Source organism: Aethalodelphis obliquidens, unplaced genomic scaffold, assembly GCF_003676395.1.
Source record: "Aethalodelphis obliquidens isolate GAN/ISIS:26980383/991018 unplaced genomic scaffold, ASM367639v1 scaffold146, whole genome shotgun sequence".
Classification (NCBI taxonomy): Eukaryota; Metazoa; Chordata; class Mammalia; order Artiodactyla; family Delphinidae; genus Aethalodelphis; species Aethalodelphis obliquidens.
In genome coordinates this window covers 76,139-102,719 of record NW_020838090.1, presented here as the reverse complement: position 1 = coordinate 102,719, position 26,581 = coordinate 76,139, and the positions used below count along the sequence as shown (strand labels likewise).

The 26,581-nt window shown below is 58.4% G+C and overlaps 2 protein-coding genes, 1 long non-coding RNA gene and 1 other non-coding gene across 6 annotated transcripts; all 4 read right to left on the bottom strand.

Moving 5' to 3' along the window:
• Positions 1 to 1,132: 1,132 nt before the first annotated feature.
• On the bottom strand, positions 1,133 to 3,766 carry RPL10 (ribosomal protein L10). Of its 2 annotated transcripts, XM_027099853.1 has the most exons (6): positions 3,580 to 3,765; positions 2,704 to 2,762; positions 2,509 to 2,616; positions 2,149 to 2,287; positions 1,432 to 1,594; positions 1,133 to 1,347 (listed from the first exon to the last, which is right to left on the bottom strand). In XM_027099853.1, exons 1-6 carry the CDS (start codon positions 3,600 to 3,602, stop codon positions 1,195 to 1,197), a joined length of 645 nt encoding a protein of 214 aa, XP_026955654.1. In that variant the 5' UTR covers positions 3,603 to 3,765; the 3' UTR covers positions 1,133 to 1,194. The 2 variants fall into 2 exon arrangements, with proteins under 2 accessions (XP_026955654.1, XP_026955655.1); XM_027099854.1 differs by lacking the exon at positions 1,133 to 1,347 and having other exon boundaries at positions 1,475 to 1,583; positions 3,580 to 3,766.
• Positions 1,639 to 1,773, bottom strand: LOC113616518 (small nucleolar RNA SNORA70). Its single transcript, XR_003431316.1, has one exon. It is a non-coding gene; the product is annotated as a small nucleolar RNA SNORA70 (small nucleolar RNA).
• A 2,514-nt stretch (positions 3,767 to 6,280) lies between the features above and the next one.
• Positions 6,281 to 8,499, bottom strand: LOC113616497 (uncharacterized). Its single transcript, XR_003431311.1, has 2 exons — positions 7,776 to 8,499; positions 6,281 to 7,621 (listed from the first exon to the last, which is right to left on the bottom strand). It is a non-coding gene; the product is annotated as an uncharacterized LOC113616497 (long non-coding RNA).
• Positions 8,500 to 19,479: 10,980 nt separating this feature from the next.
• Positions 19,480 to 21,808, bottom strand: EMD (emerin). 2 transcript variants are annotated; one of them, XM_027099857.1, is made up of 6 exons: positions 21,611 to 21,808; positions 21,380 to 21,487; positions 21,143 to 21,220; positions 20,810 to 20,943; positions 20,294 to 20,340; positions 19,480 to 20,247 (listed from the first exon to the last, which is right to left on the bottom strand). In XM_027099857.1, the coding sequence occupies exons 1-6, from the start codon at positions 21,690 to 21,692 to the stop codon at positions 19,911 to 19,913; spliced, it is 786 nt and encodes a 261-aa protein (XP_026955658.1). In that variant the 5' UTR covers positions 21,693 to 21,808; the 3' UTR covers positions 19,480 to 19,910. The 2 variants fall into 2 exon arrangements, with proteins under 2 accessions (XP_026955658.1, XP_026955659.1); XM_027099858.1 differs by having other exon boundaries at positions 19,480 to 20,211; positions 21,611 to 21,803.
• Positions 21,809 to 26,581: the final 4,773 nt, after the last annotated feature.

The window sequence follows — 26,581 nt, the reverse complement described above, 5'->3', positions numbered from 1 at the left end:
ACACATCACACATACCACACACACACTCTCCACAGGAAATGTTTAAGTTCATTGTAACCCAGCTAGCTGCCCTGACACCTCGGAGGCTGGTTACCAACCCTACAGGTGCACACAAAGCATCTGCATAAACCACTTATAATATCTACAGAAGTCACCGTGCATGCGACCCCCCAGGGGAAAGGAATACAGGATACTACAGCCGCAGCAACAATGACCCCACTTAGTGTTCTCATTAAAGACGGCTAGCAGGACATCAGAGCCGTTTAAGTGCAAGTTATGTTTTTATGATTTAGAAGCATCAACTTTAGGTTAAAAGGTAGTTTTAAACTTTAGAAATGGCAGTCGCTAAGGATTACAAGATGCCAGAGGCCTCTCGGGGGCCGACTGCTGCACGCAGTCACAGCCAGACTGCAGCAAGGCTCTCCGGCTACTATGCCGGGCTCTGGAACAAATCCCTTTAGGGTCCTCTTCTCCTGGGCTCACAGCCCCAGGCCACCCCACCTAGCAGAGCTCTGGGACTCGGCTGCTCTTACAGCAGGGTGGCCCTGGCAGTTGGTGTCAGATAGCACACCAGGATCCCCTGGGCCAGAGGGCACTGCACACTATTTGCCCAAAGGTCTCTTGTCGCCAAGCCCTATCTCAGCCATAGGAGCTTGATATCAGGAGTAAAGGGCCCTGGGAGTGAGGCCCTGTAAGGGGTAGTGGGTTAGGCTTAGGATGGGGTGGGGTGACGAGATTTCTCAACTCTGTAGACGGGGAAATGTGGTTAGGCCCAGGACAAATGTTTACTCCAGGGGTAACTGGTGAAAATACAGCCAGAACCATGTCTGGTCTGCTTCCTTCCTCCCCATGTCCAACAATGTTCCTGTCCTGGTCTGGGACCCTGGGGAAGAGCTTCCACAGCTGCCCGAGACCCCTTTCCATCACCCAGGGTGGGTGCTTTGCTAAGGAAGTGCTCCATGCACATGCAGGGGGACTTGTGAACCTACTGCCTGGGATCTAAGGCAGGTCCAAGTGCTGGCCCTGCTAAGTGCCAACTGGCCAGCTTAGTGGTCAGCCTTTTTCTGAAGAGAAGAGAGAGCAACCCTAGGACTCCCAGAGGCTCCCCAACCCCCATGAATCCAGATGCAAAGACAGGAGAAGAAAGTAGAGTTTATTAGGGGCCACAGGTGGGGAGGGGCAGCGCCAAGGCTCTCACGAGTGCAGGGCCCGCCATTTGTCCAGGGGGCCACGATTAGGGATGTACTTGACCCCACAGCCATCCGGAATGAGCCGCTTTTCTGCCACCATGTTTTCAAACTCATCTGCATTAAACTTAGTAAATCCCCACTTCTTGGAGATGTGGATCTAGAGAGAGACAGAAACAGCTGAGTCAGGAGGCCTGGGGACAGGAGCAGGGAAAGGTGAGACCAAGGCTGTAGCACTACATACCTTCTGGCGGCCAGGGAACTTGAACTTGGCCCTGCGGAGGGCCTCAATCACATGCTCCTTGTTCTGCAGCTTGGTGCGGATGGACATTATGACCTGGCCAATGTGGACCCTGGCCACTGTGCCCTGGGGCTTTCCAAAGGCACCACGCATACCTGTCTGGAGCCTAGATTGGGAACAGCATGCCAGTCATTGATGTCCACCGGAAAGGGCTGTCTCCAAGGTCCCTTAGGGCAACCCGTACAGGCAACAGGCCGCATACACTACCGAGGAGGCTGCTGTTTGCAGCCATTGCGCACCGGGCCCCCATGGGGAAAAGAGCACAGTCGGCTTAACTGGCTGCAGAGAACACAGAGAACCCTAAAACAGACTAGCTAGAATCCCTGCAAGGTGCTACTGGGCTCATCTGAAAGCCATCCAACCTGTGACCACGCCAGCAACCTGCCTGCCTGCAGCTCACGTCATTAGGCTCAAAGAGGAGCTCCTCCGGCAGGAGCACCTCCCTCTACCTGTTTCCCAGAGCCATGGCGCCTTTTGTGTTTGTCTCTGGGACTGTCCACTTAAGTCCACTTGCTAGCCCTTTGGCCTGGCTTTGCTATGGGTGGTTGAATCTTTGTGAGGCCACCTCTTTGCCCTGACTGATGAAAAAAGTAATCAAGCCCAGGCTTTAAGGTATGGGAGAACATCTGAAAAGGCCAGGAGTCTCAGGACCCAGCTCACCTATCAGCTCCAGCACAGGACAACATCTTGTTGATGCGGATGACGTGGAAGGGGTGGAGCCGCACTCGGATGTGAAAACCATCTTTGCCGCAGCTTTTCACCATGTACTTGTTGGCACAAATACGGGCAGCCTCCAGGGCTATTGGGGCGGGGGAGGCAGCAGAGTGAGACAAAATGGCACAGAAGCACTTACCATGGCTCTCTGGGAGCACCTGTATTGGCTGGGGGAGTTTAGTAAAGAAGCTCACGATTGGCTGCTCGTGATTAATGACCTGATAATTCCAGTGCAGTGAGCTCTAGGTCTGCCCGGGGGCCCACATACAAGGGACCAGGAATGGTGAACAAGGAAACCTGCCTCACCTTCAGAGGAGAGCTGCTCATATTCATCCGACACCATGTGGCCACAGAGTGGGAACTCATCCACCTTCGCCTTCTTCCGCCCCAGGTCAAAGATGCGGATCTTAGCATCTAGAAGAAAACTCTGGTGAGTGTGTGTGTGCCATAGCCACTGGGTCAGTGCAGCCAAACCAGTTTGGGGGCTTTCCCACCACTTACCAGGGACACCTCGGCAGAAGCGAGACTTTGGGTATGGCTTGTTCTTGCAATACCGGTAACTGCGGGGAAGGGGAGGAACCCAAGTTAGCAGGGATTCACAAGTGAACTCCGCAATAGGCACTTTGAGTTCTTCCTCAATCTACGGCCACAGGGGCGTTGGGAGGGGGGAATGACATACGTCATCTCTAAGCTTGGTCTTCATCCCTAGAAACTGATGCTAAAGCAAATGTGGCCAGAAGTTAGGAGGTTATAAAAGTAAAAACCACCGCCCTCCATGCCCTGTTGCGTTCTCAGCTCCCTATGAGGCTAACATCCTGAAACGGACTTTCTCAATTTAAATACTGCGAAGAGTAACACACTTCATGCCATCCACCTAAAGTCCTTTGGGCACGTGGCATTAAGTCGGCCTCCAAGCCTCGTGATGGGCGCCCCCTGAAGGGCACACGAGGCGGCTGAACACGCTTTTCTGGGACTGCCCTTGCCGACCAAGGAGCCCACACGGCACGTCGCCTGGAAATAAAACGGGGATGGCACACAAAGGCCCTGAGGGCACCGAACCTAAAAAGCAAGCGACTTTTCAGCTCTGAAGGCGCGATGCAAGGCGCACGTCGCTTGTAGCCCTAAAATGGGGCTAACATATGCAGACCTGGGTCAACCGGCCACTCCAACGAAAAGGGGGAAGCGGTAAACACCAGCATGAATTTATAAAACCAAATGGTACAAACAAAGACCTAAAGCGACCTGCAAGTTCTTGGAGAATACGCGGGGTCCGTTCCCAGGACAGGAAAGCCGCACTAGGGAGACCCCACCCACGGCTGCTTTTAGCAGCCAAATGCAATTCTCCCCCCCTTTCCCAGCAGCGAAACAGGCACTCACCAGCGGGCGGGGCGGCGGCCCATGGCGACACCAAGATCTTCAGTGGCTGCAACAAAACATACAAGATCGGAAGAGCAGTCGAAGACAGGCCTTGAACTAGAGGAGAGAAATGGCAAGGGCACCGCACGAGCCACAACCGCCGACTACTCACCGCGCCGAAGGGAAAGAGACGCTCTTACGCCTGCGCAGGCCTTATATAGGCCGTCTATCTTCACGCGTAGGAACCATAGAGTCCGGGTGAGGGCGGATAGACACTCTGTCACACTTCCGGACCGTAGTCGCAGCGGTGCTCTGCGCCTGCGTGCGGGAGGGGCTGGGCACAAGCGCAGAGCGGGGAGGCGGCTAGGTCCCGTACCGCGGGCGGCCAGCTGGCGAATGGGGCTTCGCCACATCGGCGAGAGAAGCCGGCTTCCGGCTGGCCATTGTGGGCGTAGAACTCTTGCCCGAGGCTTTGCCGTAACTATGAAAGACGTATGTTCCTAGAGTTGAAAGAAGGAAAATGCCGAATGGGGCTTACGGCGGCCGCGCGCGTGTTCCTGGGCATGGCGGAGCCCGGGACAAGCCCTCTGTACCTTCCCCCTGCGCTCCAGAGCCCAGCAGGGAGGCGCCCTGCTGGAGGCTCTGCCCACGTTCATTTGTCGACCGGGAGGCGGAGCGAGAGGCCCGCCCTCGCCCCGCCTCCGCAGCCCCCGGGCCGTAACCGAAGAGTCCTGAGCCCTCTTGTTTGCGAGCTGTACGCAAAGTCCTCCTTTCCTGGAGACCCGGGGCGGGGCCTGCGTCGGCCCCAGGAGGTCTGTGCCCTCCCGCGAGAAAGGCCAAGAAAAAGCCGCCCCGCAAGATCCAGGGCTCAGGAGAGCCCGTGAACACCGTTGGGCCCGCCCTGACCCGGCAGAGAAAAGAGACGTTGTGCTCCCCAGGGTGACTTGGAGAAGGGGAAGAGGAAGGTGGCGACCCCACCCAGATGGCAAACGAGCACCGTCACTCCTTGTCCGGCTGGGCCCAGTCCTGGCCTCTGAGAGCTGCCTTGATCTGTATCCTGGGAGCTTCCACACTCCCGGGGCCCAGAATGTGGCGCCCACCCCCACACACAGTTCTTGCCCCGCCCACTGAATTCCAGCGCCTCCTGAGTGTGCCTCTGAGATCTTCTAAGGTAAAGCACGGACCCGCCCCCTGCCCGCCCAAGAATACATCCAGAGAAGTGTCCAGAGCTAGTACCCATACCACCAGGGATCTAGGTATCCGCCAGAGGTGCCCACGCTTCTAGAGCTGGGGATAGCAAGAAGGTAACAAAGTCTTCCCCATGTCACTTGACAGGTGTGACACACCTGTTCTTCTCCAGGACGACCTTTCACTTTAGTGAATGGGTCCTTTAGGAAGGCTTGGGAAGATTTGCGCTGTGCACTTCCAGCAATGCTGCAGCTAGGTCCTTCCCAGGGAACACAGCCTCCCCTTCCATCAGGGGGCTCTGGGTCTGGAAACTGGGTGAGAAGGTGTGACTCTCCACGGGGGCAACTCAAGTCAGGTTTTTGCTCCCAGAACTAGAGGATTTAGGGTTATACGCATCAAGCAGTCCTGTAGCAGGCTGCCCAACTATTTCCTTCTTAGAGGCTCATTTTCTTTTCTTTCTTTTTTTTTTTTTTTTTTTTTGCGGTACGCGGGCCTCTCACTGCCGTGGCCTCTTCCCGTAGCGCAGCACAGGCTCCGGACGCGCAGGCTCAGTGGCCATGGCTCACGGGCCCGGCCGCTCCGCGGCATGTGGGATCTTCCCAGGCCGGGGCACGAACCCGTGTCCCCTGCATCGGCAGGCGGACTCTCAACCACTGTGCCACCAGGGAAGCCCTAGAGGCTCATTTTCTGTGCCTTGCTCACCTGGCTCCAGCCCGTCATTCTTGCTTTTCCTGGAACGTGCCAGACTGTTCCTGGGGTCCTTAGTCCTTCCGCTCGTGTTCCTGCGCTAATGGCTCTCTCAGCACCTTGCTGAAAAGAGCTGCTTCTGGACCTATCCCTGGAACACAGTTGGGGGATGGAGTGTTCAGGCTGGATATGATGAATGTACTCTCAAATTCCTCTCTCCCTAAGCCTAGGGATTCTGTCCTGCACCTCCTGTCAGGGCATTTCTGGCATCAAAACCCATGAAATGCAGGTCAGTAGTAGGTCCAAGCCAAGCATGTGAGGTGCTAGACTACACACCAGCTGTATGTCCTAATACTTTTCTTATTTTAAAATTTATTTATTTATTTATTTTTGGCTGCGTTGGGTCTTCGTTGCTGCGCGCGGGCTTTCTCTAGTTGCGGCGAGCGGGGGCTACTCTTCGTTGTGGTGTGCGGGCCTCTCATTGCAGTGGCTTCTCGTTGCCCAGCACGGGCTCTAGGCGCGCGGGCTTCAGTAGTTGTGGCTCGTGGGCTCTAGAGCGCAGGCTCAGTAGTTGTGGCACACGGGCTTAGTTGCTCCACGGCCTGTGGGATCTTCCCGGACCAGGGCTCGAACCCGTGTCCCCTGCATTGGCAGGCGGATTCTTAACCACTGCGCCACCAGGGAAGGGAAGCCCCTGTCCTAATACTCTTAATCTGGAACCTCTAGTAAATACGCTATCAGTTAATCCACCCCATCGAGTGGCCCACCTCACCTACTGAGTCGCACACCCTGAGAACCTACTACCACAAACGTTCAAATACAGTTCAGTTGGTAGATATCAGTGAAGTCTGGAAAATATTTTTTTAATATCCTTATGGAAAATATGTATTGAGGCATGAGCTCTTTCCTCTAGGGTCAGGCTTTGGTCTGTCCCCCTGGATCATGCTGTGATTAGGCCCCAGTTATGGGTCTAATGGCAACAGGGTGTGGTGGCACAGGTGTGGAGGACAGAGGGTGTCCCCTTGCAAGGCATCTGCGCCAGGTGAGGTGATGACACAGTCCTCAAGGGAGAGAACAGCAGCCTGCCAGAGACGGGAGGGCAGGCTACTTCCACCCGCAAGGGAGGCTGCAGGGGACCGGGGGCTTCCCGACTGTCAGCCTCCACCGAGGGCAACCCGATGTCCCGATTCTAGGCTTCAGGGTCCCACTCCTCCAGCCAGTGCCGTAGCCTTCACACGAGAAACATGGAGGGGCTGGGAATTCAGGTGACCTTGGGATTCTGCAACCCGCACAATGATGCAGGTTTCGTTTGTGTTGGTCGTGTTTGATTTCCAGTACCGTCAGCCCTGCAGGTTACAGGAGGAAGAGAATTTTTAGGGCTGCCATGGAAGTGCTCTGGCTGGCATACTGTGCCTTGAGCTGAGAGGTAAGGAATTGGACCTTGTCAGTTTTTTCTCCGTGCACTCCCGGGGACACTGTGGAGTCACCCCACACACAGCCTTGATCCCCAGCGTCCCCTCCACGACAGTTCAGGGCAGCAGCCGCTGCGGCTCCCCCGGGCACTTGCTGCACTGGCCCTTCATCCCAGTCAACCGCAGGGGAGAGCTTGATGAGTGGTGAGGCCCCCGCAGGTCATGGGTGCCTCGAGCCCCACTAGGTTACCCAGGGATCGGAGGGCTGGAGAAACAGAGATGGTACAGGAAGAAGCTGCCCCCCAGCCCCGGAGCCTGGGGAAAAGGGAGGGGGTTGAGGTCATCTGAAGCCTAGAAGGCAGGATAAGGGGCCTTGAAGAACAGAGGCTGGATCTCTGAGGAGGGGCTGCGGCAGTTTCTCAGGGAAGGAGAAAGCAGCAGCATCGCTAAGAGGGGGAACGGGACAGGAGGGGCAGGAGGCGATTTCCCAGGCACCACCGATCTTCCAGGGCACTGCTTCCTTCTTCGGTGGCATCCGATCTGTGGTTCGATTCATCTGTTGAGATTTTTATTTCAATGACTGTGGCTTTGTTTTTAATTCCTAAAGTTCTTTTTCTTCTTCAAATCGGCCTGGGCTTTTAAAATTAGTCTTACCTCTGTGATTCCTTCCTTGGTATCTTTGTTTTGTGTCTGGGAGGCTGCTGAAGATTTGGGGAGTGGGAGTAGCCTTCTATCACAGTAATGCAAACGACTGGTAAATACCCATGAGAACTGCTCTGATCTCAGGAGAATCCAAAGGTAATGTCAGTCTGTGTTTCAGAGGCCGCCCCCCCCCCATTAAGCACAAGAGTAGAAGGTGTTTCTCTTTCTTACCCTCCTTCCTTTATGGGCTGGCCCAAGGCCAGGGCGGGGATAGTCACCAGGACTCACCTCTGATGCCTTCAGGACAAGCTGACATGCCACACCCACCACGCCCCGGAGCCTCCCTGTGAGGGAGCAATCCAGATGCAGCGCCTCCCCGCAAAAGGACGTCAGGCTTAGAGGCCAGTGTCCTTCATCCACACCTCGCCTCGGCCACCTGCTAGCTAGTGATTCAGAACAAGCTCCTCAACCCTTCTGTCACGTTGGCCTCATCTGCTCATCTGGAGAATGGGGATGACATGCTCCCAACTTCCTAGGGCCACCGCGAGGGTGGAATGGACGAGTCCAGGCACGGAGCCGGCACTCGCAGCCCTCACTGAAAACTATATTATCTGGCCTCTGACAGGGATGCCCTGGGGACAGGACGTTGACAGGGCCAGTCGTCCGTCCGATGCTCCATGAGGGTGGGCGGTGTCTTCAATTTGAGCTGGCAGACCCGTCTTCCGCTGGGCCTCTGGGAGTCCTGAGGGGGAAGCCGGGGGTGAGGTGTCCCCTTCCAGGGAGCGACTGCTCTTCGGGGAGCCCAGCAGTACTACCACGATGGGGGGCGCTGGGCATCGTCTCTCTCAGCCTGCGGTTCTCTGAAGCCCCTCTGTCTGCGGCAGGGAGGGGGGAGGCAGCCCCAGCTTGTGGATGATGGGGGCAGGGGCTCCTCTCCTGCTCACTCAGACCCATGCTGGGATGGACCCACTTCTTCATACAGCCCTGTCCTTCCTTTTCACTGTGCAGGTGACCGTTCAAGAGCGCTGCTTTCAGGCGGATTTCAGTTCTGCTCTCTCACCTTCTGCGGCCCATTAACTCTGAGCCCTTCGGAAAGCCTGCCCGCAGCTCCTCTCCCAGGCCCAGCCTCGGCCCCAGCCACCCCACTGATTCCATTTGCGGTTTCCCCCATGGATCTCCCTCGCTCCCCTGCGGGCCACCTATGCACTTAAATAATATAGCTAAACTCTTCTCCTTACACATTTCCTTGTCTTCTCCCCAAGTGGACTGGCACCCTGGAGGGCAGGGGCTGGGTGTCTGAGAGGCACTGCCCCCAGTCCCGGTCTACATAACGTGGGGTCATGTGACAAACACCACCTCCCCCAATCTGCCGCCCCGCGCGCGCAAGCGCATACACACACACACACACACACACACACACACACACACACACACACACACAGAGTGATCAGCCGGCAGGCCGAATGCCAGCCAGGGTCAATGAGGAATTTGCTATGGAACTCAGAAATCCCGCCCGCCCCATCCCCCCGCAGTCACAACACTCTCCTCACACGAGGGAGGAGGCCTTTGTGCCCAAGATACATAACCCAGAAATCATCAACTGAGAGTTTAATAAATTTGCTCATATAAAATTGTATAGCTTCTCGGGCTTCCCTGGTGGCGCAGTGGTTGAGAGTCCGGCTGCCGATGCAGGGGACGCGGGTTCGTGCCCCGGTCCGGGAAGATCCCACATGCCATGGAGCGGCTGGGCCCGTGAGCCATGGCCGCCGGGCCTGCCCGTCCGGAGCCTATGCTCCGCAACGGGACAGGCCACAACAGTGAGAGGCCCGCGTACCGCAAAAAATAAATTGTATAGCTTCTTGACAGCCCAAACCAGCCAGCCTAGTCTTTCAAGACAAGAGACAGACTGAGGGAAAATATTTACAACACATGGAACAAAGGACTAACAGCCCAAGTGTATGACAAGCAGGGTCTTTTGGGGAGGCAATTATGTGCTGTCCATTAAAACTGTAAATGTCCATAGGCTTTGACCTGGCAGGGCCACTTAGAGGTAATTATTCTAGGGTGACATTGACACATGTTCAGAGCAGGTAGCAAAAACAAAGGAAAAGGAGAAGAAGAAGAAGAAGAAGAAGGGAAAAGGGAAAAGTTCATCAGTTGGGGATTTGTTATGTAAATTATAGGGCGTGTACTCTATCAAATACCGCGTGGCCAGAGAAGAAATGAGCTAGATGTTTCTGTACTGACATGGAAGAATTTCGAAGCTATATTATTGCTAGTTAAAAGAAAATCACAATTGTATGTACAGGGTTTGTGTTTTTTAAAACTGTGTGAGTATAACTATGTTGGTGATTGCATACAAGAACATACTTAGAAGTGAGAAACAGAACTGTTAACAGTCTTGCTTAAGATAATGTTCTGTAAAAACTTTCAATTATGTGCTTTAAATATATGCGGGTTGCTAACGTGTAAAATGGTCCAGCCACCGTGGGATGCAAATTGGCAGTTTCTTCCAAGGCTAAACTTCCACCTCCTTAGAACGCAGCAGTTGCACTGTTGGGCAGGCCTGCCAAAGAAATGGAAACTTCTGACCACAGGAAAACCTGTACACGAATGTTCATAGCAGATTTATTTGTAGAAGCCTAAAGTGGGAATCGGCACCATGTCCCTCAGTGGGTGAAGGCCTGAACAAACTGTGGCTGATCCAACCACGGACGACAGCTGGCAATACAAAGGAAGAACTAACTATTGATACCTGCAACCGTTCCGATGGATGGATCTCAAGAGCAGTGTGTGAGTGAAAAAAAGCCCTGGGTGGCTCGCGGGATCCTAGCTCCGGCCCGGAGCAGGGATGGAACCCCCGCCCTCGGCAGTGAGAGCGGGGACTCCTAACCACTGGACCGCCAGGGCAGTCCTTATGTAATGTCTTCAAATGACAAAATTACAGAGCTGAGAATAGAACCCGGTTGCCATGGGTTGGGAGGAGGAGGGAGGGGGCTGTGGCTACGAAAGGTCCACGGGAGGGGTCCTTGTGAGGGGACGGGCTGGATACTGATGGCATGGTGGTCAGCTGAGCCCTACACACACACACACACACACACACACACACACACACGGGGATAAAACCCGGAGCAGCTCTCCGCTGGCACCAGTGCCCTTTCCTGGTGTGCGGTCCCACCAGCTGTGCGACAGGCTGACGCTGGGGGAACTGCGGGAGGTGCTCCGGCCTCTTGGCCGTTTCTCTGTAACTTCCTGTGAACTTAATTCCTTCCGAATACAAGTTCACACCAAAAGCACACAAGCAGGGCTTAGCGTGTACACATCGGACCACTCGCGCCACTCTGCACGGACAGTCCCTGCTCTCCCGGCAGGGACACCTAGAGGCCCGCAGCCGACCCGGTCGCCGGCTGAAGAAAAACCGCGGGGGGGGGCAGAGCTGAGAGGGGCGCGGGGGGTCTGCTTGTTTTGATTGGGCAAAGGAGGTGCCCGTCACACCAGAAGGGCCGGGTTTCCTGGGGGCGGGTCTCGTCACGAGTCGAGCTTGGTCATTGGCGGAGCCAGCTGGAAGGGGTGGGCAGGAAAGCGCTGCTCCGCGGCTTACGGTGGGCGCGCTGAGGGGAAGTGAGGAGACCCGCGTGGGGGCGGTCAGGGCGGGGCTCGACGCGCCGGGACAACGGCCCGGCCTTGTGGTCACCGCCCAGCTTCCCCGGACTCCGCCCCCCACCCCTGTGGGTCCTGGGCCTGGCCAGAGTCCCCGTTCCCCGAGTCACCGGGGGCCTTTGGCTCCGCGATCCTGAGAGCTTGCACCCTCCCGCCACCCCACCCCTTGCCTGGCCCACTGTGTTCCAGCGCCCCTGAGTGTGATTCGGACGGTTCCCTGTGAAGCACGGACCCGCCCCCCTCCACACACACGTGGTATCCAGGGAGAGGTGGGCAGAGCTGCGGCCGTGCCCAGAAACTTGGTGTCGGCCAGGGGGGTCTGTCCATGCTGCTGGAGGGGGGGACGGCACGAAGTAACAAAGTCTTCCCCATGTCACTTGACACGTGTGGCCTGCTGGGAAGGAATCCTGCCTCAAGCACGCCTGTTCTCCAGGACAACCTGTGGGTGCCTGCCTGCCTGCCTCTCACCTGGGAGGTCAAGGTGAGCCCCGCAGAGAGAGAAAGCTCATGGCTTCTCTAGAAGAGGGTGCGATGAGGAACCGTCCATCCCGGTGCTGGTTCTCACGCTGAGAGGCGCGTAGGCACACCTGGAGGGCGCGTTCAACCCTGGGTTGCAGGGCCCCACCCCAGAGGCTCTGATCTGGCACACCTGGGGTGGGGCCTGCGAATTTGCTAGTCCAGCAATCCTGGGTGATGCTGCTGCTGGCCAGGGACCCCGCTGTGAGAAGCACTGCTCTAGAGGGCTGAGACTCCTAGGTGTGTGCCCCCTGCCCTACCCCAGACTGGCTCCTCTGCAGGGTCCCCACGGGCCTGGGAAGCGCCAGGAGGATGCTGACTCTCGCGAGATCTGGGGCTTCCCATTGAGCAGCCTTCACCCTTCCCCGCCTGAGGATGTGGTCCACAGCGCACCGCCCCCCCCCCGCCCCGGCACCCCGGCAGGATCAGGTGTCAGGTTTGTACACGTGCTCAGCAGTTCCCCGACTGGGGCTGATAACATCTGGACACTTAGGAGGGAGGGGCGGAGGCCTGGGCGTGGGGATGGGAAGAACTCTGATGAGGCAGAGGAAAAAGACCTGACCGCCGAGCTCAGAGGTGGGAAAGGAACACGGGCCCTGAGACCAAGAGTGTGGATTTGGGGGAGGGTGGAGGCCAGAAAGGGGGTTGTCTGCCCGGGAACTGCCCTGACAGTTGTCTGGTCTGTGGGCGTGGCCAGTCCTCTCCAGCCGCCGCCGCCGCCGCCTTTCCTGCCAAACGTTCCTCACCAAGAGGGTCTCCCAGCTCCTGGGTGATGCTGCCCAGACCTGCCCAACGCCCAGCGCCACCACCCACCGTTTTGGCCAGTCTTTGCGGTGGCTGGTCTTTGTTCGGCTCCAGGATCGCCCGCCTTCTAGTTGGAGGCGCAGAGCAAATGCAGTGCCAGTCACCAGGCACCATGTGTGCCCGGAACCAGCAGCTCTGGGACCCCAACGCTCGAGCACGTTCTGGCTGTGGGATCAGATGGGGGGTAGCCTTTGGCTTGCACTTTCCGCGGTCCCCTCCTGCACCCCCTTTTCCTTGGCGTCGTTGAGCTTTCCTTGTTGACTGGTTCAAGCTCTCTATGCGTTAACGATACGAGCCCTGAGTCACGTCTTGCTACTATTTTTTTGCCCCACTTTGTCACTTGTGTCTTGACTTTGTGGTTTGCGGTTTGTGTTGGCCAGGCATACGATTTTAGTGCTTGTGTCATCAGACTTTCCAGGCTTCTCCTGATGGCTTCTGGGGCTTCTCGTCGGTTTGTTTGCTTCAGACTGACTTGGAGTGGTCTTCTCCATTTAAAATGATCGTGTATTACTTACCCATTGCTGCATAACAGATTACCCCAATCGTAGCACCTTAACACAGCCAACCGTCGTCATCTCCCGCGTGTGTGAAGGACAGGACTCAAGAAGGCTTGGCTGGGGGCTTCCGGCTTGGGGTCCATCACAGGCTGCAGTCGAGGCCTCCGCTGGGGCCACAGCCCCATGGTCTGCCTAGGGTGTGGGGATGGGCGGGGGCAGCTCTGCTTCCAAGATGGCTCGCGTGGCTGTGGCGGGGCCTCGGGCCTCCCCACCGGGCCTCTTCCTAGGGGTGCTCAGGGTGGGGCTTCGCCAGAGCCCACGACCTAGCACAGAGCAGCCCCGAGATCGAGCCTCAGTGTTTCTCTAAGAACTTCACCTCAAAGTGACACCCCCTCACCTCTGCTGTAATTTTATGGCTTACACGGGTCAACCCAGGAACAGCGGAGGAGGGGACGGTACCCGCTAGGGCGTAGCTTGTTCGCGTTCATGGCGGATGCGAAGGCTCAGAGGAGTGTCCTCGCTCCAGAATCTGTGTGCGGGACTCCTGGTCCGCACAGGCCCCTTGGGAATGCGTCCTTTGTCTGAGCGGGGGTGGCAGGTTCCAGCCCGGGACCCAGAGAAGCAGGGCCTGTGTTTGCAAGGGCACAGTGGGTTTTCACCTTTAAACAGTTGCAGACAAAACACACAAAAAGCCAGAGAAAGAGGGCCTTCCCTGGTGGTGCAGTGGTTAAGAATCCGCCTGCCCATGCAGGGAACACGGGTTCGAGCCCTGGTCCGGGAAGATCCCACGTGCCGCGCAGCAGCGAAACCCGTGCGCCACAGCTACTGAGCCCGTGAGCCTGAACTACTGAAGCCCGCGTACCTGAGCTCGTGTTCCGCAACGAGAGAAGCCACCGCGGTGAGAAGACCGCACACCGCAACTAGAGAAAGCCCGCGCGCAGCGACGAAGACCCACCACAGCCAAAAATAAATAAAATTTTAAAAACAGAAGTTAAAAAAGAAAAAAAGCCAGAGGAAAGAAAGAACATGTGACAGGACCCCAGCGTGGCCCACAGAGCCAGCGGTGCGTGCCCTCTGCCCAGGAGTTTGCAGCCCTGATGGGAGTCCTGGCTAGTTGTGCTGCCATGGGCGCGGGGGCCAGAAGCGCTTTCTCATTACAGCAGCCCATCCACTGCCAGGGCCCTGCAAGTGCACACCCAGGCCTGGGCCCCAGTGCTCCCCGACCTCCAAGGTCCCCGCCCCCTCTCCTTCTCAGTGGGGTGGGGGCGGGGGCAGCTACCTTGCCTGAGGCTGGGGTGGCCTCTCTTGTGCCCATAGGTGCAGGCCCTCCTCTCCCAGCTCCCCTCCCCACCCCGCCAGCCTCCCACCGTGCAGCTGGGAAGTGGGTAGGGGCAGGGAGCAGAGAAGGGTGGGCCCCATTGTGAGGGTGCAGGCTGGCGAGCCCCTGTCCTCAGTGACCATGCCAGGTAGCCCCGGGCTGGGCTGTGACGGCTCAGCAGTGGCAGGCGCCAGCCCGGGGTGGCAGGCGAGTGTCCCTTTGGTCCCAAGAAGGAGCTCCCACTGTGGCCAAGGGAGAGGTGCCCGCCGCATCCTTCTTGCCTGGGAGTCAGACGTGACTCCCGATGACACGCTTGGTGGCTCTGAATTTGTCACGCAGGTTCTGTGGGTGGTGAGTGCCTTTCCTGTTGGCTCTCGCTGCTGGGCAACGCCGGGGCCCTTGGCGACAGCTCTCCGGCCCCGTCCGAGGCCGCCATGCACTTCTTGAACCCCAGGACCGTGGGTGTCGGGAGAGCCGGGCTCTGTCTCCGTCCCAGGAGCAGAGGCTGAGGCCGAGGCCGTGCTTGCTGGGCCCGGCCTCGTGGCTGTGGTGGTGGCTGCCGGGGACACCCTCCGGCCGCGATGTGGGGCCGCGGGGTCCTGGGGCTCCGGGAGACGCTCGGGCCCGCTGCAGCCCCACACTCCTGGGCCATCTGACTGTCCCCCTAAGTAGAGCCATCTTCCAGTCCCTCAGCCCTGGGCAGAAGGCACGACAAGGCGGGCCCGGCTTCCCTGCGGTCTTCCCTCTGAGGCGGCCTGCCCACGGGAGCCCAGGGCACTGCGTGGGCGCTGGTCCTCCCTTGCCCGAGGGAGCTCTTCCTAGCGGCCTGCTCTGTGGATGGGCATAATCAGGGCAGCGGCCAGGCCCTGTCCCCACCCGGCCGCCACCCACCTGCAGTGCTCATCCTTGGCCCTCACCCTCTCCGCCCGCCCGAGGACCTGGGTGCCTCCCCCCCGCTGAGTACCGGCGTCAGTACCTGGCCCGTCCTCAGTAGGTGCTCTGACCCCAGGGCAGTCCCCCAGCCCCGCCCATCGTTTAGCGCTTTCCTCAGTCCTGCTCCCCTGGCTGCGGCCTCACTGGGCTTGTGGGGACCTTCCAGACACACACACACACACACACACACACACACACACACTCCCATCACTGGCTTCATCGGGGTTCCTGGGGGGTGTGGAGGTGGCTGCCCTGGAGCACCCTGGCCCTGCGCCCTGGAGTTGGGTGAGGCCGCCGTGCTGGGGGCCTGCACGGGAATCCCAAGGGTCTCCAGACTACTGTCTCCTTTGTTGAAGTGCTGGGGCTCCCTCACTGTCGGGTGGGCGGCAGTCCCATCCTGAGGGGCCGGTGCTCCCCTTTCCTCAGCCGGGTCCCTCCCATCCTCCTGGGGGAGCGGGCAGCACGGAGGGTCGGGCGCAGAGGTGTGGCCAGAGCAGGGGTGGAGGCTGGCCAGCCTCCAGGTGGGGTGTGGGTGGTCAGCTCCACCATCCCCCTGCCCTGCCCTGCCCTGCCCGCAGCTGGACCTGCAGGATGGGGGGCTGCTCCCAACTGGGGTGACCAGCCACCCCGTCCCTAGACTTAGTAGGTGAGATGGGGCCAGCCTGGGGGAAGGCGTGTGGCCGGGACCTTGTCTCTGCTCCTGGCACCTGCTGGTGAGCGGGGCTCGGGTGTGGGCCTGGGGCCTGTTGGAGCTGTCTGCCCTGGGGGGAGGGGTAGAGTCTCCAGCGATGGCCACCCTGAACCTAGGGCAACTGGCCAGCCCCCGGGGTAGTAACAGTGGCACTTTCCTGTCCTTTAGACCGTCAGGGCCTGGGGTGGTCCATCGTCGTGGATCCACAGGCTGTGCCCCCCTTGGACTGTTCTCTTGGATGGACTGTCCTCTGCAGTGTGGGGACCAGCCCAGTAGCCACCATCTCTAGCTCCAGCACAGCGTGGGGGTCAAGGTAGGGGTGGACCTAGGTCTGCCCAACACTGTCTGCTACTTACCCTGGACCTGACAAGGGGGTGGAGGTCAAGGGTGGGAGGATCCTGAGCTAGGATTCCTGGCTCCATGCCCCTGCCCCACCCACAGGGCCCTCCTTTCTGTGCTCCACTAGGGATGCGGCTCAGACCTCTGGCAGCAGCCACGCATCCAGGTCCATTGCAACCAGCTCCATTGCATCATCCAGGCTCCTCCCTGCCTGGCAGGACCACCACCACCACCATTCCCTCCCCCCTCTGCTGGCACCTACACAGCAGGGGAGTCACTGTCCCCTTAACCTTGGGCAGCTGCTGCCCCCTGCTTTGTTCCCAGCACCACTGGAGCCCTTGGTGGGGGAAGGGAGGATGGCCTAAGCCCTGGGGAATGGAAGTCCTCAGTTGCCCTGTGATGGAACTCCAGAGCCCTCGGGGGACTTTTAGGCAGCTGGGCCCCTCAGAGCCCTCGCGGGAGGTAGTCTCAGAGCCCTGGGAAGTGGGGCCGAGCCTGAAGGGGAGTGCTGGGGGCGGTCCAGAGCCCTTGGGAGCTACAACTCTTTGGGAGGGGGGCGTCTAAGAGCCCTGGGGCAGGAAGCTTGAAGCCACTCAGGAGCCTGCAGAAACCCTCCCTCTGCTGCATGGTGATCAATGGATGTGGTTGCCCTTGGGGAATGATGAATGAGAACAGGGAGACTATGTCACCTGGGTGGAGACTCTTTCCTCTCTTCTCTCAGACACCACAGTGGTTGCCAAGCACACCTAGCCTCCCCCTCTTTCCTGGAACAGATCAAGGACCTGAGGCCTGGAGAGGATCATTCCACCCGGAGGCCACGCCATCTCTCTCCCCTTCCTTGGGAGGGCCCAAGCCCAGCTCCCCTTGCTCCCATGCTGTCCCCCTCCGCCCCAGCTACTCCACAGGGTATCAGCGAGTCAACCTTACCACGTCCCTAGGCTCCACTTGCCTCTCCGCCAAGACCTGGTGGGGCTCCGGCTGAACAGCAGTGCCAGGTAGTGAGAGCCTGTGGGGGAGCTGTATTCACAGGCTCGGTCCCGCTTCCCAACATACTTGATGTGGGACCCGTTGCTGAAGCAAGATGTCTCAGCATGCCACCCTGGAGTTCTGGTGCACTGGCAACCTGACTACCTCTTCTGTACCCCCACCCCCATTCAGGCTCATTGATCTGACCATCAGGCCTTATTGTCACCAATGAGAAGGCAGCACCCCCTGCCCATGCCCACCACCCACCATGAAGCAAACAAGTCTCAGCTCTTGCACTGGGACGGCAAGGGGCAGAAGCTGGAGACCTGGGGAGTCCATGCCACAGTTGGCTGGGTGCTGGGGGAGGGGCTTGCAGCAAACAAAGGAGGCTGAGCCTGTGGGAGGGGTAAGAAAATTAGAAGCAATTTTTTCATCCTTTTTTGTATATATTTTAAAATATTTTTAAAATATATATATATTTTGGCTGCGTCAGGTCTTAGTTGCGGTACAGAAGATCTTTAACTGTGATGTTCGGGCTCTTCATTGCGGCGTGCGGGTTTTTCTCTCTCTAGTTGTGGCGTGGGCTCCAGGGTGCGTGGGCTGTCTCGTTGAGGCGCATAAGCTCAGTAGCTGTGGCACGCGGGCTTAGTTGTCCCACAACATGTGGGATCTTAGTTCCCCCAGCAGGGATGGAACCCGTGTCCCCTGCGTTGAAAGGTGGATTTTTAAAAAATAAATTTATTTATTTTTGGCTGTGTTGGGTCTTCGTTGCTGCATGTGGGCTTTCTCTAGTTGTGGCGAGTGGGGGCTACTCTTTTGTTGCGGTGCGTGGGCTTCTCATTGCAGTGGCTTCTCTTGTTGTGGAGCACGGGCTCTAGGCGCACCGGCTCAGTAGTTGTGGCTCGCAGGCTCTAGAGCGCAGGCTCAGTAGTTGTGGTGCATGGGCTTAGTTGCTCCACGGCACGTGGGATTTTCTCGGGCCAGGGCTCGAACCCGTGTCCCCTGCATTGGCAGGCGGATTCTTAACCACTGCGCCACCAGGGAAGTCCCAGAAGGTGTACTCTTCACCACTGGACCACCAGGGAAGTCCCATCATTCTTTTTTGTTTATTTTAAATGCACAAAAAAGTATGTATTATTATTTTTTTTGCGGTACACGGGCCTCTCACTGTTGTGGCCTCTCCCGTTGCGGAGCACACGCTCCGGACACGCAGGCTCAGCGGCCATGGCTCACGGGCCCAGCCGCTCCGCGGCATGTGGAATCTTCCCGGACCGGGGCACGAACCCGCATCCCCTGCATCGGCAGGCGGACTCTCAACCACTGCGCCACCAGGGAAGCCCTGTGTTATTTTTAAGAAAACACCCGCCCAAGAAAAAAAAATGGGGAGACTAGGATGCATCAAAAAGAAATGTCCAGGAGCTTCGGTAGGATGGTTCCAGTCCCAGCCCTGACCAAAGCTCACCATGCAGCCGTAGACAGCCAAGAGGCCCCGAAAGGCTCAGGAGCCCATGGTGTACATGCAGGTGAGAGGCCAGGCTCTGCCAAGTCCTGCCACCTATAGCAAGGAGCCGGTCAGAGGTGAGAGGGACCGATGCTAGGCCCCCACACAACGAGGTAGCCCTTGTGGTGCCTCTGATTCCCGCCTGTTTACACGGAGCCAGCCTCTCCACGCTTTACTGCCCTCTACTGGCAGTGCAGAGCCAGGACGCACGGCCTCTTGTGGCAGTCTACCCTAGGTTTCCTTCTCTGAAAATTATGAAATACCCACAGCAGAAAACCTGGCAATAAGAAGGAATATAGCCAGGTGAGGAACTGGTTTACCGAAAGGTGATGGAGCATTCCAGAGTACTAAGAGCCTTCTCCTGTAGCATTAAACAATCAGCTTTCCAGCAGAAATGGCTCACCAAGCAGATGCCTCGTTTCCTCTTCATCCCCCCACCCTTGGACACCAAGATTGGCCTCTGCTGGAAAGTTAAACACCCATAACTGACATCGTGCAAGCAGCCTCGCCTGCATTTCCAAGTGGGTTCTCCGTGTGACAGTTATTTTTATGAGTAGTTACAAGAGCTTTGGGTAACGAGTCAGGGAGTGGACCCCAAAAGCAAAGCACAAATATGTCCATGGGTAGCATGTGATCCCTACCCCAAGTGCAAAGGAAGAAAAGAAGAACCAACAACGCCAGATGGCAATTCTGGAGGCCCAAGGCCTGGAGGGCCTTAGCAGGGGGCAGCCCACCCCCTCCCCACATTAAAGGGAAGAGCCCACACGTTAAAAATAAACGGTCTTTTTATTGTCCACGAAAACAAAGTCAGGGTGTCCTTTGGTCAATCCCCCCCAATGAGGTGACAATGAACAGGAGGCATGCAATGATGACACCCATGTTCTCCTCTCCAGGAGAAGGCTCTTGCCCTCCTAGGCCCTAAGGGTCAGAGGCAAGTGGGGCCAGGAGGCTCCAGAGGAACACCTGTCCAGGCCCACCATGCTGCAGAGGCCCAGGCCTGCTGCCTCCCCGACAGGACAAGGCAGGGGAAGCAAACACTGCCCCTGTCCCAGTACCCCCAAGCTAGAACACGCAGAAAAGCCCCAACCCCCCTCCCCCAGAAAACACTGCTAAGGCAGTCAGCCAGGACTTCCAAGAGCAGCTGGCCCCAAGCCACAAGGCCAGAGCGTTAGGGCTCCGCCCGGAAGGGGTTGCTATCCTAGGCCTGCATGCAGTGGTAAACAAAAACCAGGAAGGCAGCAAAGATGAGAAACAGGAGCATCTGGCCCCAGAGCGGGACCTGGTGGTCCTGGCCCAGAGCAGCCCCAGGGGCCCGCTTTTCTGGCCGGATGGCACGGCGGGCGAGCCACGAAGGAGGAGATGAAGGCGAGGACACGGCAGAGGTGGAGGAGGAGGTGGGGTAATAGGACAGGCCCAGGGAGCTTCTGGAGACGTTGGAAACAGGGCGGTAGTGTGCGATGCTCTGGTAGGCACTGTCCCGGCCATACACGGGGCGTTCCCTGAGGCAAAGAGGGGAGCAGATAGGCCGGGAAGGCCTGCGCCCAGAATCAGCCCCAGTCCCTGGCCCTCCCTACTACTCACCTATCCTTGCCCTCCTCTTCAGAAGAGAAAAGATTGTCATCGTGAACCTATAGAAGTGAATCAGGGTAAGGATACTGGCTGGCAGGGGCAGCGTGGCCCCGTCATGCCCCTCAGCCCAACTTCCCTGCCAGCCTACTCTGAACACTGCTTCAAGGCCTGGGCCTCGCCACCCTCCAGCACCCTTCTTGGTTCCCGGCCTTATGTCCGTGGGGCCTTGCCACTTGCTAAGTGACTGTGCCAGCTACCTACACCCTACTTTCTGCCCCAGGATTCTCAGAGAGAGCTCAAACCTAGGTCCCAGGCAAGGGTGCAGGGCACGTACCGGGCACTCTAGTCAAGCAGTTCTGACAGCCCCCCACAGAAAGGCCCTGACCTGGCAGGTGTCTGCTGACCCCACCTCTCCCTGGAGGCTCTCGGAGCCACCATTTGCACCCAGTGGCCCCCCTGATTTATCCAAACCCCACAATCACCCCCTCAGGTTGTACCCACGTACAGGGTGCCCAACAGCCAGCTCACCTGGTGGTGAAAGGTGTCAGCATCTGAGAGTGAAGCCGAGGGCTGGCGGAAGCCCTTGGATGTGCCCACAGACTCAGGCTCCCCGTAAGTCCTGGTGGTCAAGTAACTCTCCTCACAGTAGTCATAATTATAGCCTTGGGAAGGGGGGCAGCGGGGAAGAGGGAGCAACGGTGTCCCCACCTGGCCAGATGGCCCTAATCTGAATCCCACTTGGGGGCCTGTGACTCGGTTTCTCCCCTCCAGGACTACTGCAGGACGGTGGGGGTTGAGATCTCAGGTTCTCCCTGACACCGGAACGAAGGTGTCTGGGTGCCCACCCCACCCCTGCCTTACCCTTGCTCTGGTAAAGTAAGGCGTCCTCTTTCTTGGGCAGATCGTACATATCCGAGTCCACGGACGCTGAATCTAAGTCTGAACGAGGGGGGGGCCAGGGCCGTTTGCCTCCAAGGTTCACCTCCCCTTTCCCCTGTGCCCCTCCCGGCCAGCGCCCCTGCCACCCCCTCGCGACCCCTTCCTCCCAAACCCTGTCCCCGAGGGCGGCCAGGTGGAGCCGTGGGGCGGGGGCCTCACCCGAGAACCGACAGGAGAAAGAGGATGCGGACGAGTTAGGGGGCGAGAGCCTCCGCCTCTGGGTCTCATACTCGAAGATTTTCTTTTCGTAGAGCTTGCGAGTGGAACCTGGCCAGACAAGGGGCACAGGGCGGTCAGGGCGCGGGCCGCGAGACCGGGGGCGGCGCGGAGAGGGGTTAAGGAAAGGGGCGCGGGGCGAAGCGCGGGGAGGGGCCGGCCGCCGCCGCGTACCCACGACGGGCCCGTGCGGGATGTTGTACTGGCGCAGCACGGCAGCCAGCTCGGTGTCCGACAGGACCGCGTAGTCGTCCATGGCGGGCAGCGGGCGGCAGAGGCCTGGGGGTGGCCCGGGCCTGGTGATACGGGCCGAGCTACGACCGCCTCAGAGCGCGACAGGAGCAGCGCGAGCGCCTCGGGAGCGGCTACGCCCGCGTCACGCCTGCGTCACAATCGCGTCCAACCGCGGCCCCTGCGGGCCGCGCGCGCTGTGCGGGGCGGAGCCAGGACGCGGGGAGCCCCCGGCGCCGAGCGGTCGGGCCCTGGGAATGGGCGGGGCGGGGCTGACGAGCCCCGACGTCACAGACTGACGGGATTGGCTAGAGGCGAAAGAGGGATGTAGGGCGCGCTAGAGCCGAAGAGCCGAGGACCGGTCGGGCCGTGGGAGAGGGTGGGGCTGTGCGTCCGGGAGGGGGGCGGGGCCTGCGAGCCCAGAGACGTCACACGCTGGCGAGTTTGGGCAAGACGGGAACGAGGGGCGGGGCCTGCGCGCCAGGGGGACGAGCTTAGACCCGCCGGGACCTGGGAGCGGGGCGGGGTCGGCGAGCCAAGACGTCACTCGCTGGCCTGTTCCGGCCCGAAGCGAAGAGGGGCGGGGCCTGTGGCCATGGAACCGGCAGAAACCGGCCAGGACGTGAAAGTGGGGCGGGGCCGCGCGCTGGTTGGGGCTCGCCCTCCCTGAGTCCCGTGGATTCAGCCCGGTCCCCGCAGCCCCCCTGCTGTCCACCCTCAGCTGAGCTCCAGCGCTTGGGGTTCCCCGGCCGCGCCCCAGCCGGACGCCCCGACAACAGCAGCAGCGGGAAGGGCCCTGATCTGAAGGGCGAGACCTTGGAGAGCGTGGGTCTGGGCCCGGACCCTAGGCCGCCCCCCCAGACCACCAGGCCCCCTGCCCCAGCCCGCCTTCCCGCTCTGCAGGGTTTGGCCTGCGCACCTGCGCCCCGCCGGTCCCCACCGCCTCCCTCCCTCCCCGCTCCACCCGGGAGGAAATGGGGCACTGGGCCAGGAGGCCATCGGCACTCCAGGAGCCAGCAGCCTTGGAAGGGACCCGAGCGTGCCGATGCGCACTGGCACAGGGCGCGGTGTGATGCATGCAGAGACAGCGAGTGCCCGCCTCACCCACCAGCTGTCCACCTGGGGCGGGAGGGGCTTCCTTTCCTGTCGGAATGGCCCCTGAGCCCAGTGTGACCAGCAGCCAGGCAGCGGCGGGGGGCGGGGGTGGGGGCTTCCAGACTCAGAGGGACCTGCTCCGGGGTTCCAGTAAGACTTGGTGGGCTCTGAGCACCTGGGTCTCGGTGGGCTTCAGGGCCGTGGTAGTGCAGAGCGGGCCCCCAGGACAGGGGGGCCAGGGGACCGAAGGGGGCAAACCACGGAAGGCTGCCAAGGCCTGCTGGGGAGCGGGGACTGTCACTAGGAGTTGGTGAGGGGCTTGGTCAGTAAAGAGCTGCCCTGTGGAATTTGGGAAGGAGATGACAGTCACGTTCTAAACAAAGGCAGCTGATGGAGTGTGGGGGAACTGAAGTGCTTCTCCCAGAACTGGGAGCCTGGGGAGGAGGTTCTCATAGATGACGGCTGGTACCTGGGAGAAGACCAGGCAGGAAGGCTGGCCCAGCTGGCGAGGGTCACAGACCAGTTCTGCATGGAGGTTCGCTGATGGGGTGGAGAGAAGATAGGGCCCTGGTTTGATCACACACAAAGACCCTCAGAAAAGTTGCTGTAGGCTGGGTTTTAGAGTAAAGATGAGGCCTGCTCTGTCTCCCAAAATATGAGGGCCCCAGACATGCATGGCAGTACAAGGGGGCAGAGCCCAGGGCAGGGCAGGGTCTTGCTGCTTATCTCAGAGCAGGGAGGGAGATGGCGTTTGGGCTCTGGGCCGCTCAGAGTTGGCCTCCTGGAATTTGCAGTTTTGGCAAGATCAGATTCCCCAGTACCTCTCCAAGCCTTCTGCAGTGCTGGCCCCTGTCCCAGAGGCTGTCCTCCCCATGCCACCCCTCCCCATACAGACCCAAGCTGTTTCCTTATGAGGTCAAGGAATTCTAAGTTTGCCTTCTCCTCTAGGAACAACCCCTCCCCCGGCACCTGCCTTGGCCCTCTGCCTTTTATTTCCCTCTCCCCCAGTTGCCCCGCTATGTGGTCCCACCATGGATGGCACCAGGAGTCTGACTTGTGATGGTCCCCTGCACACAAGCCCACCTGGAGCCCAAGTCCAGCCCCATTTGCAGGCAGACCCATCCCAGACCACCAGAAACCAGGCGAGCCCTTGACCGTCAGAGCTGAGAGGCCCTCGGCACCACCCCTGTCACATAGAGGAGGAATTGGGGACCCAGAGAAGGAGGAGACTTGCGCAAGGGCCCCGAGTGCAATTCATTCATGGATGTTCCCCCAGCCAATACCTAGCACTCGAGGTCCTAACCTGGACAGTGTGGCCCAGCGGGGTTTCTGAGTCAGCAGAGGAGCTGTTAGGGGAAATCTGGGGCCTTGAGGGGAGTCTTGCTGGGAAGAGTGGGCTTGGAAGCCACCGATTCCAAGTCAAGAACAAGAAGACAGTTTCTCCTTTGAGAATGGGGAATGGATTCTAAGCAGTATATTATATAACTTGTAATCCCAGCAACATCAAAAATTATAAGGAAAAGTAATATCAACATGAATACATTTCTCAACAGTCATGTCCAAGGAGACTATTATTTATTGAGCTATTAATGTTTTCTTTAAGATAAGAACCTTAAGGGGACTTCCCTGGTGGTGCAGTGGTTAAGACTCTGCACTCCCAATGCAGGGGGCCCGGTTTCGATCTAGATCCCACATGCATGCCACAACTAAGGAGCCTGCCTGCTGCAACTAAGACCCGGTGCAACCAAATAAATAAAGTGTTACCAAATAAATATTTTTTAAAAAAGATCAGAACCATAATACTTTGGTACAATACAAAACTTAGTTTTTCTCTTCAAGGATGTGAAACATCCTATGGGTTTTTCCTGGCAATCAAATACTTTAAAACATTGCTCAGATAGTAACAAAAGTCGTAAGATGGTGATTATTGTGAAAATTAACATGTGGAAGATTGTTACAGCCAATATACAGCAGGGAATGGTTAGCTGACCAAAAGCCTCTCAATTAACACCTTGTGTTCCAGCCCTAGAACACATCTGTCCACCTTGGGACTGTTGGCACGGCTAGCTGGAGAGTCAGCTTGCCTTGGCAGTGGGAATGGAGCTGGTTCTAGTGCTTTTCAGGAACCTTCAACACAAGGAGAAAAAGTGTTTATTACGGTCTTTACCAGGGAAGAGCTGGTGCTGTACAAACCGTTCCCCCAGACCTGGAAGAAGTAGAGACCCCGAGATGTGTGTGTCTCAGGGGTGTGGGGGGAGGGGAGGGAGATAGTAGTGTAAAGAGAACATTAAAATGAAGGTGTCTCCTTCCTGCTACCCCACCTATTGTACCCCTGGCTCCGACTGCAATGCCTGTGGTAGGTGGGTTTCCCTCCTTGAAGGACAGCCTTGGCCATGAGCTCCAACACAGCCACCTCATGGATCTAAACTCAGGCCACTCATCGATCAAGTGAGGATAACCCAGTGCTGTGGGGACGGGGTCCCAGTAGATGGAGCAGGGAGAGACAAAGGCCGAGGTACTGCAAGGAGATCCCACCATGGGTCAAGGTGGAAAGGTCATTGCCAGCAGAGCCAGCATTTTAGCAGGTGTGACCAAACTTCTTCCTCCCTTCCTACCCCTTCCTTCCTTCTCCCTTTTTCCCTTCCTCCCTTCCTTCTTTTCTTTTTGTTTTTAAAGGTATTTTAAAATTTTTATTTATTTATTTTTGGCCACGGTGGGTCTTCGTTGCTGTGCACAGGCTTTCTCTAGTTGCAGCGAGCGGGGGCTACTCTTCGTTGCGGTGCGCGGGCTTCTCACTGCGGTGGCTTCTCCTGTTGCAGAGCACGGGCTCTAGGCACGCGGGCTTCAGTAGTTGTGGCACGCGGGCTCAGTAGTTGTGGCTCACGGGCTCAGTAGTTGTGGCTCACGGGCTCTAGAGCACAGGCTCAGTAGCTGTGGCGCACGGGCTTAGTTGCTCCATGGCACGTGGGATCTTCCCGAACCAGGGCTCGAACCCGTGTCCCCTGCATTGGCAGGTGGATTCTTAACCACTGCACCACCAGGGAAGCCCCCTTCCTTCTTTTCTTTCTCTCTTTTTATGAAGTGGAATAGAATAGGAAATAGAGTGTTTTCAGGTAGTAAGGGAAGGTTTCATTTGGTGGAACGTTTGTTTCAGTTATTTGTGTCGATCTGTGTGTGCATGCAGGTACTGGCTCAGGATGTAAAATGTAGTTCTTATCGGGGGTTGTGGGCAAAATATTAAGACACTGCTTTATGTGGCCTTCACCAAGGAAGTAACATTTGAGCTGAATATGAAGCTACCAGGCAATGGGCACGCAGAAGAGGAAGAGGGAGCCTGGCAGAGCCGGGGCATGGCTGTGCCCACCCGGTTCACAGACACTTGGCCCCTCGGTGGCACCCCGCCGTACACGCCCAGAGCTCAGCCCTGCACCTAATCATGCTCCTGAGAATCCCGAACATTTCTCCTGCTCGCTCCCAGGCCAGGCCTGGCACCCATCAGGGGCCAAATCAGTGGCAGCCAGGACGCTGGCTCATCACGGGGCTCGGGTCCCTGCCCCAGTGCGGACTTCCGGGCGGTAGGCGCTCAGTGAGCACCTGCAAGGGCCTGTCACCCCCCACCCCCAAGGCAGAATCAAACTTGTCTGGACAGCCCAGGCTCGGGGCAAAGGCGGGGGGCCGTGACTGTGGGCGGCTCCCTGGAGGAGGTGGCTTTTGCTGCTGGGCTGAGACGCAGGCCCTGAGACCCCTTGGGCGCGCCCCTCCCCTCGCTGGACGGTGAGCTCATCGGGGGTGGGGGGGCGTCGCCGGCGGCCCGGGCGC

What these genes read in the sequence shown, in the direction of transcription:
- RPL10 (XM_027099853.1), bottom strand. Translation starts at nt 3,602, where the DNA reads ATGGGCCGCCGCCCCGCCCGCTG. An exon ending in TGAGCAGCTCTCCTCTGAAG is followed by an intron (nt 2,288 to 2,508) that starts GTGAGGCAGGTT and finishes CCGCCCCAATAG; the next exon opens with CCCTGGAGGCTGCCCGTATT. An exon ending in AGTTCCCTGGCCGCCAGAAG is followed by an intron (nt 1,348 to 1,431) that starts GTATGTAGTGCT and finishes GTCTCTCTCTAG; the next exon opens with ATCCACATCTCCAAGAAGTG.
- EMD (XM_027099857.1), bottom strand. Translation starts at nt 21,692, where the DNA reads ATGGACGACTACGCGGTCCTGTCGGACACCGAGCTGGCTGCCGTGCTG. An exon ending in TTTCTCCTGTCGGTTCTCGG is followed by an intron (nt 21,221 to 21,379) that starts GTGAGGCCCCCG and finishes CCCCTCGTTCAG; the next exon opens with ACTTAGATTCAGCGTCCGTG. An exon ending in CTGACACCTTTCACCACCAG is followed by an intron (nt 20,341 to 20,809) that starts GTGAGCTGGCTG and finishes TCACTTCTATAG; the next exon opens with GTTCACGATGACAATCTTTT.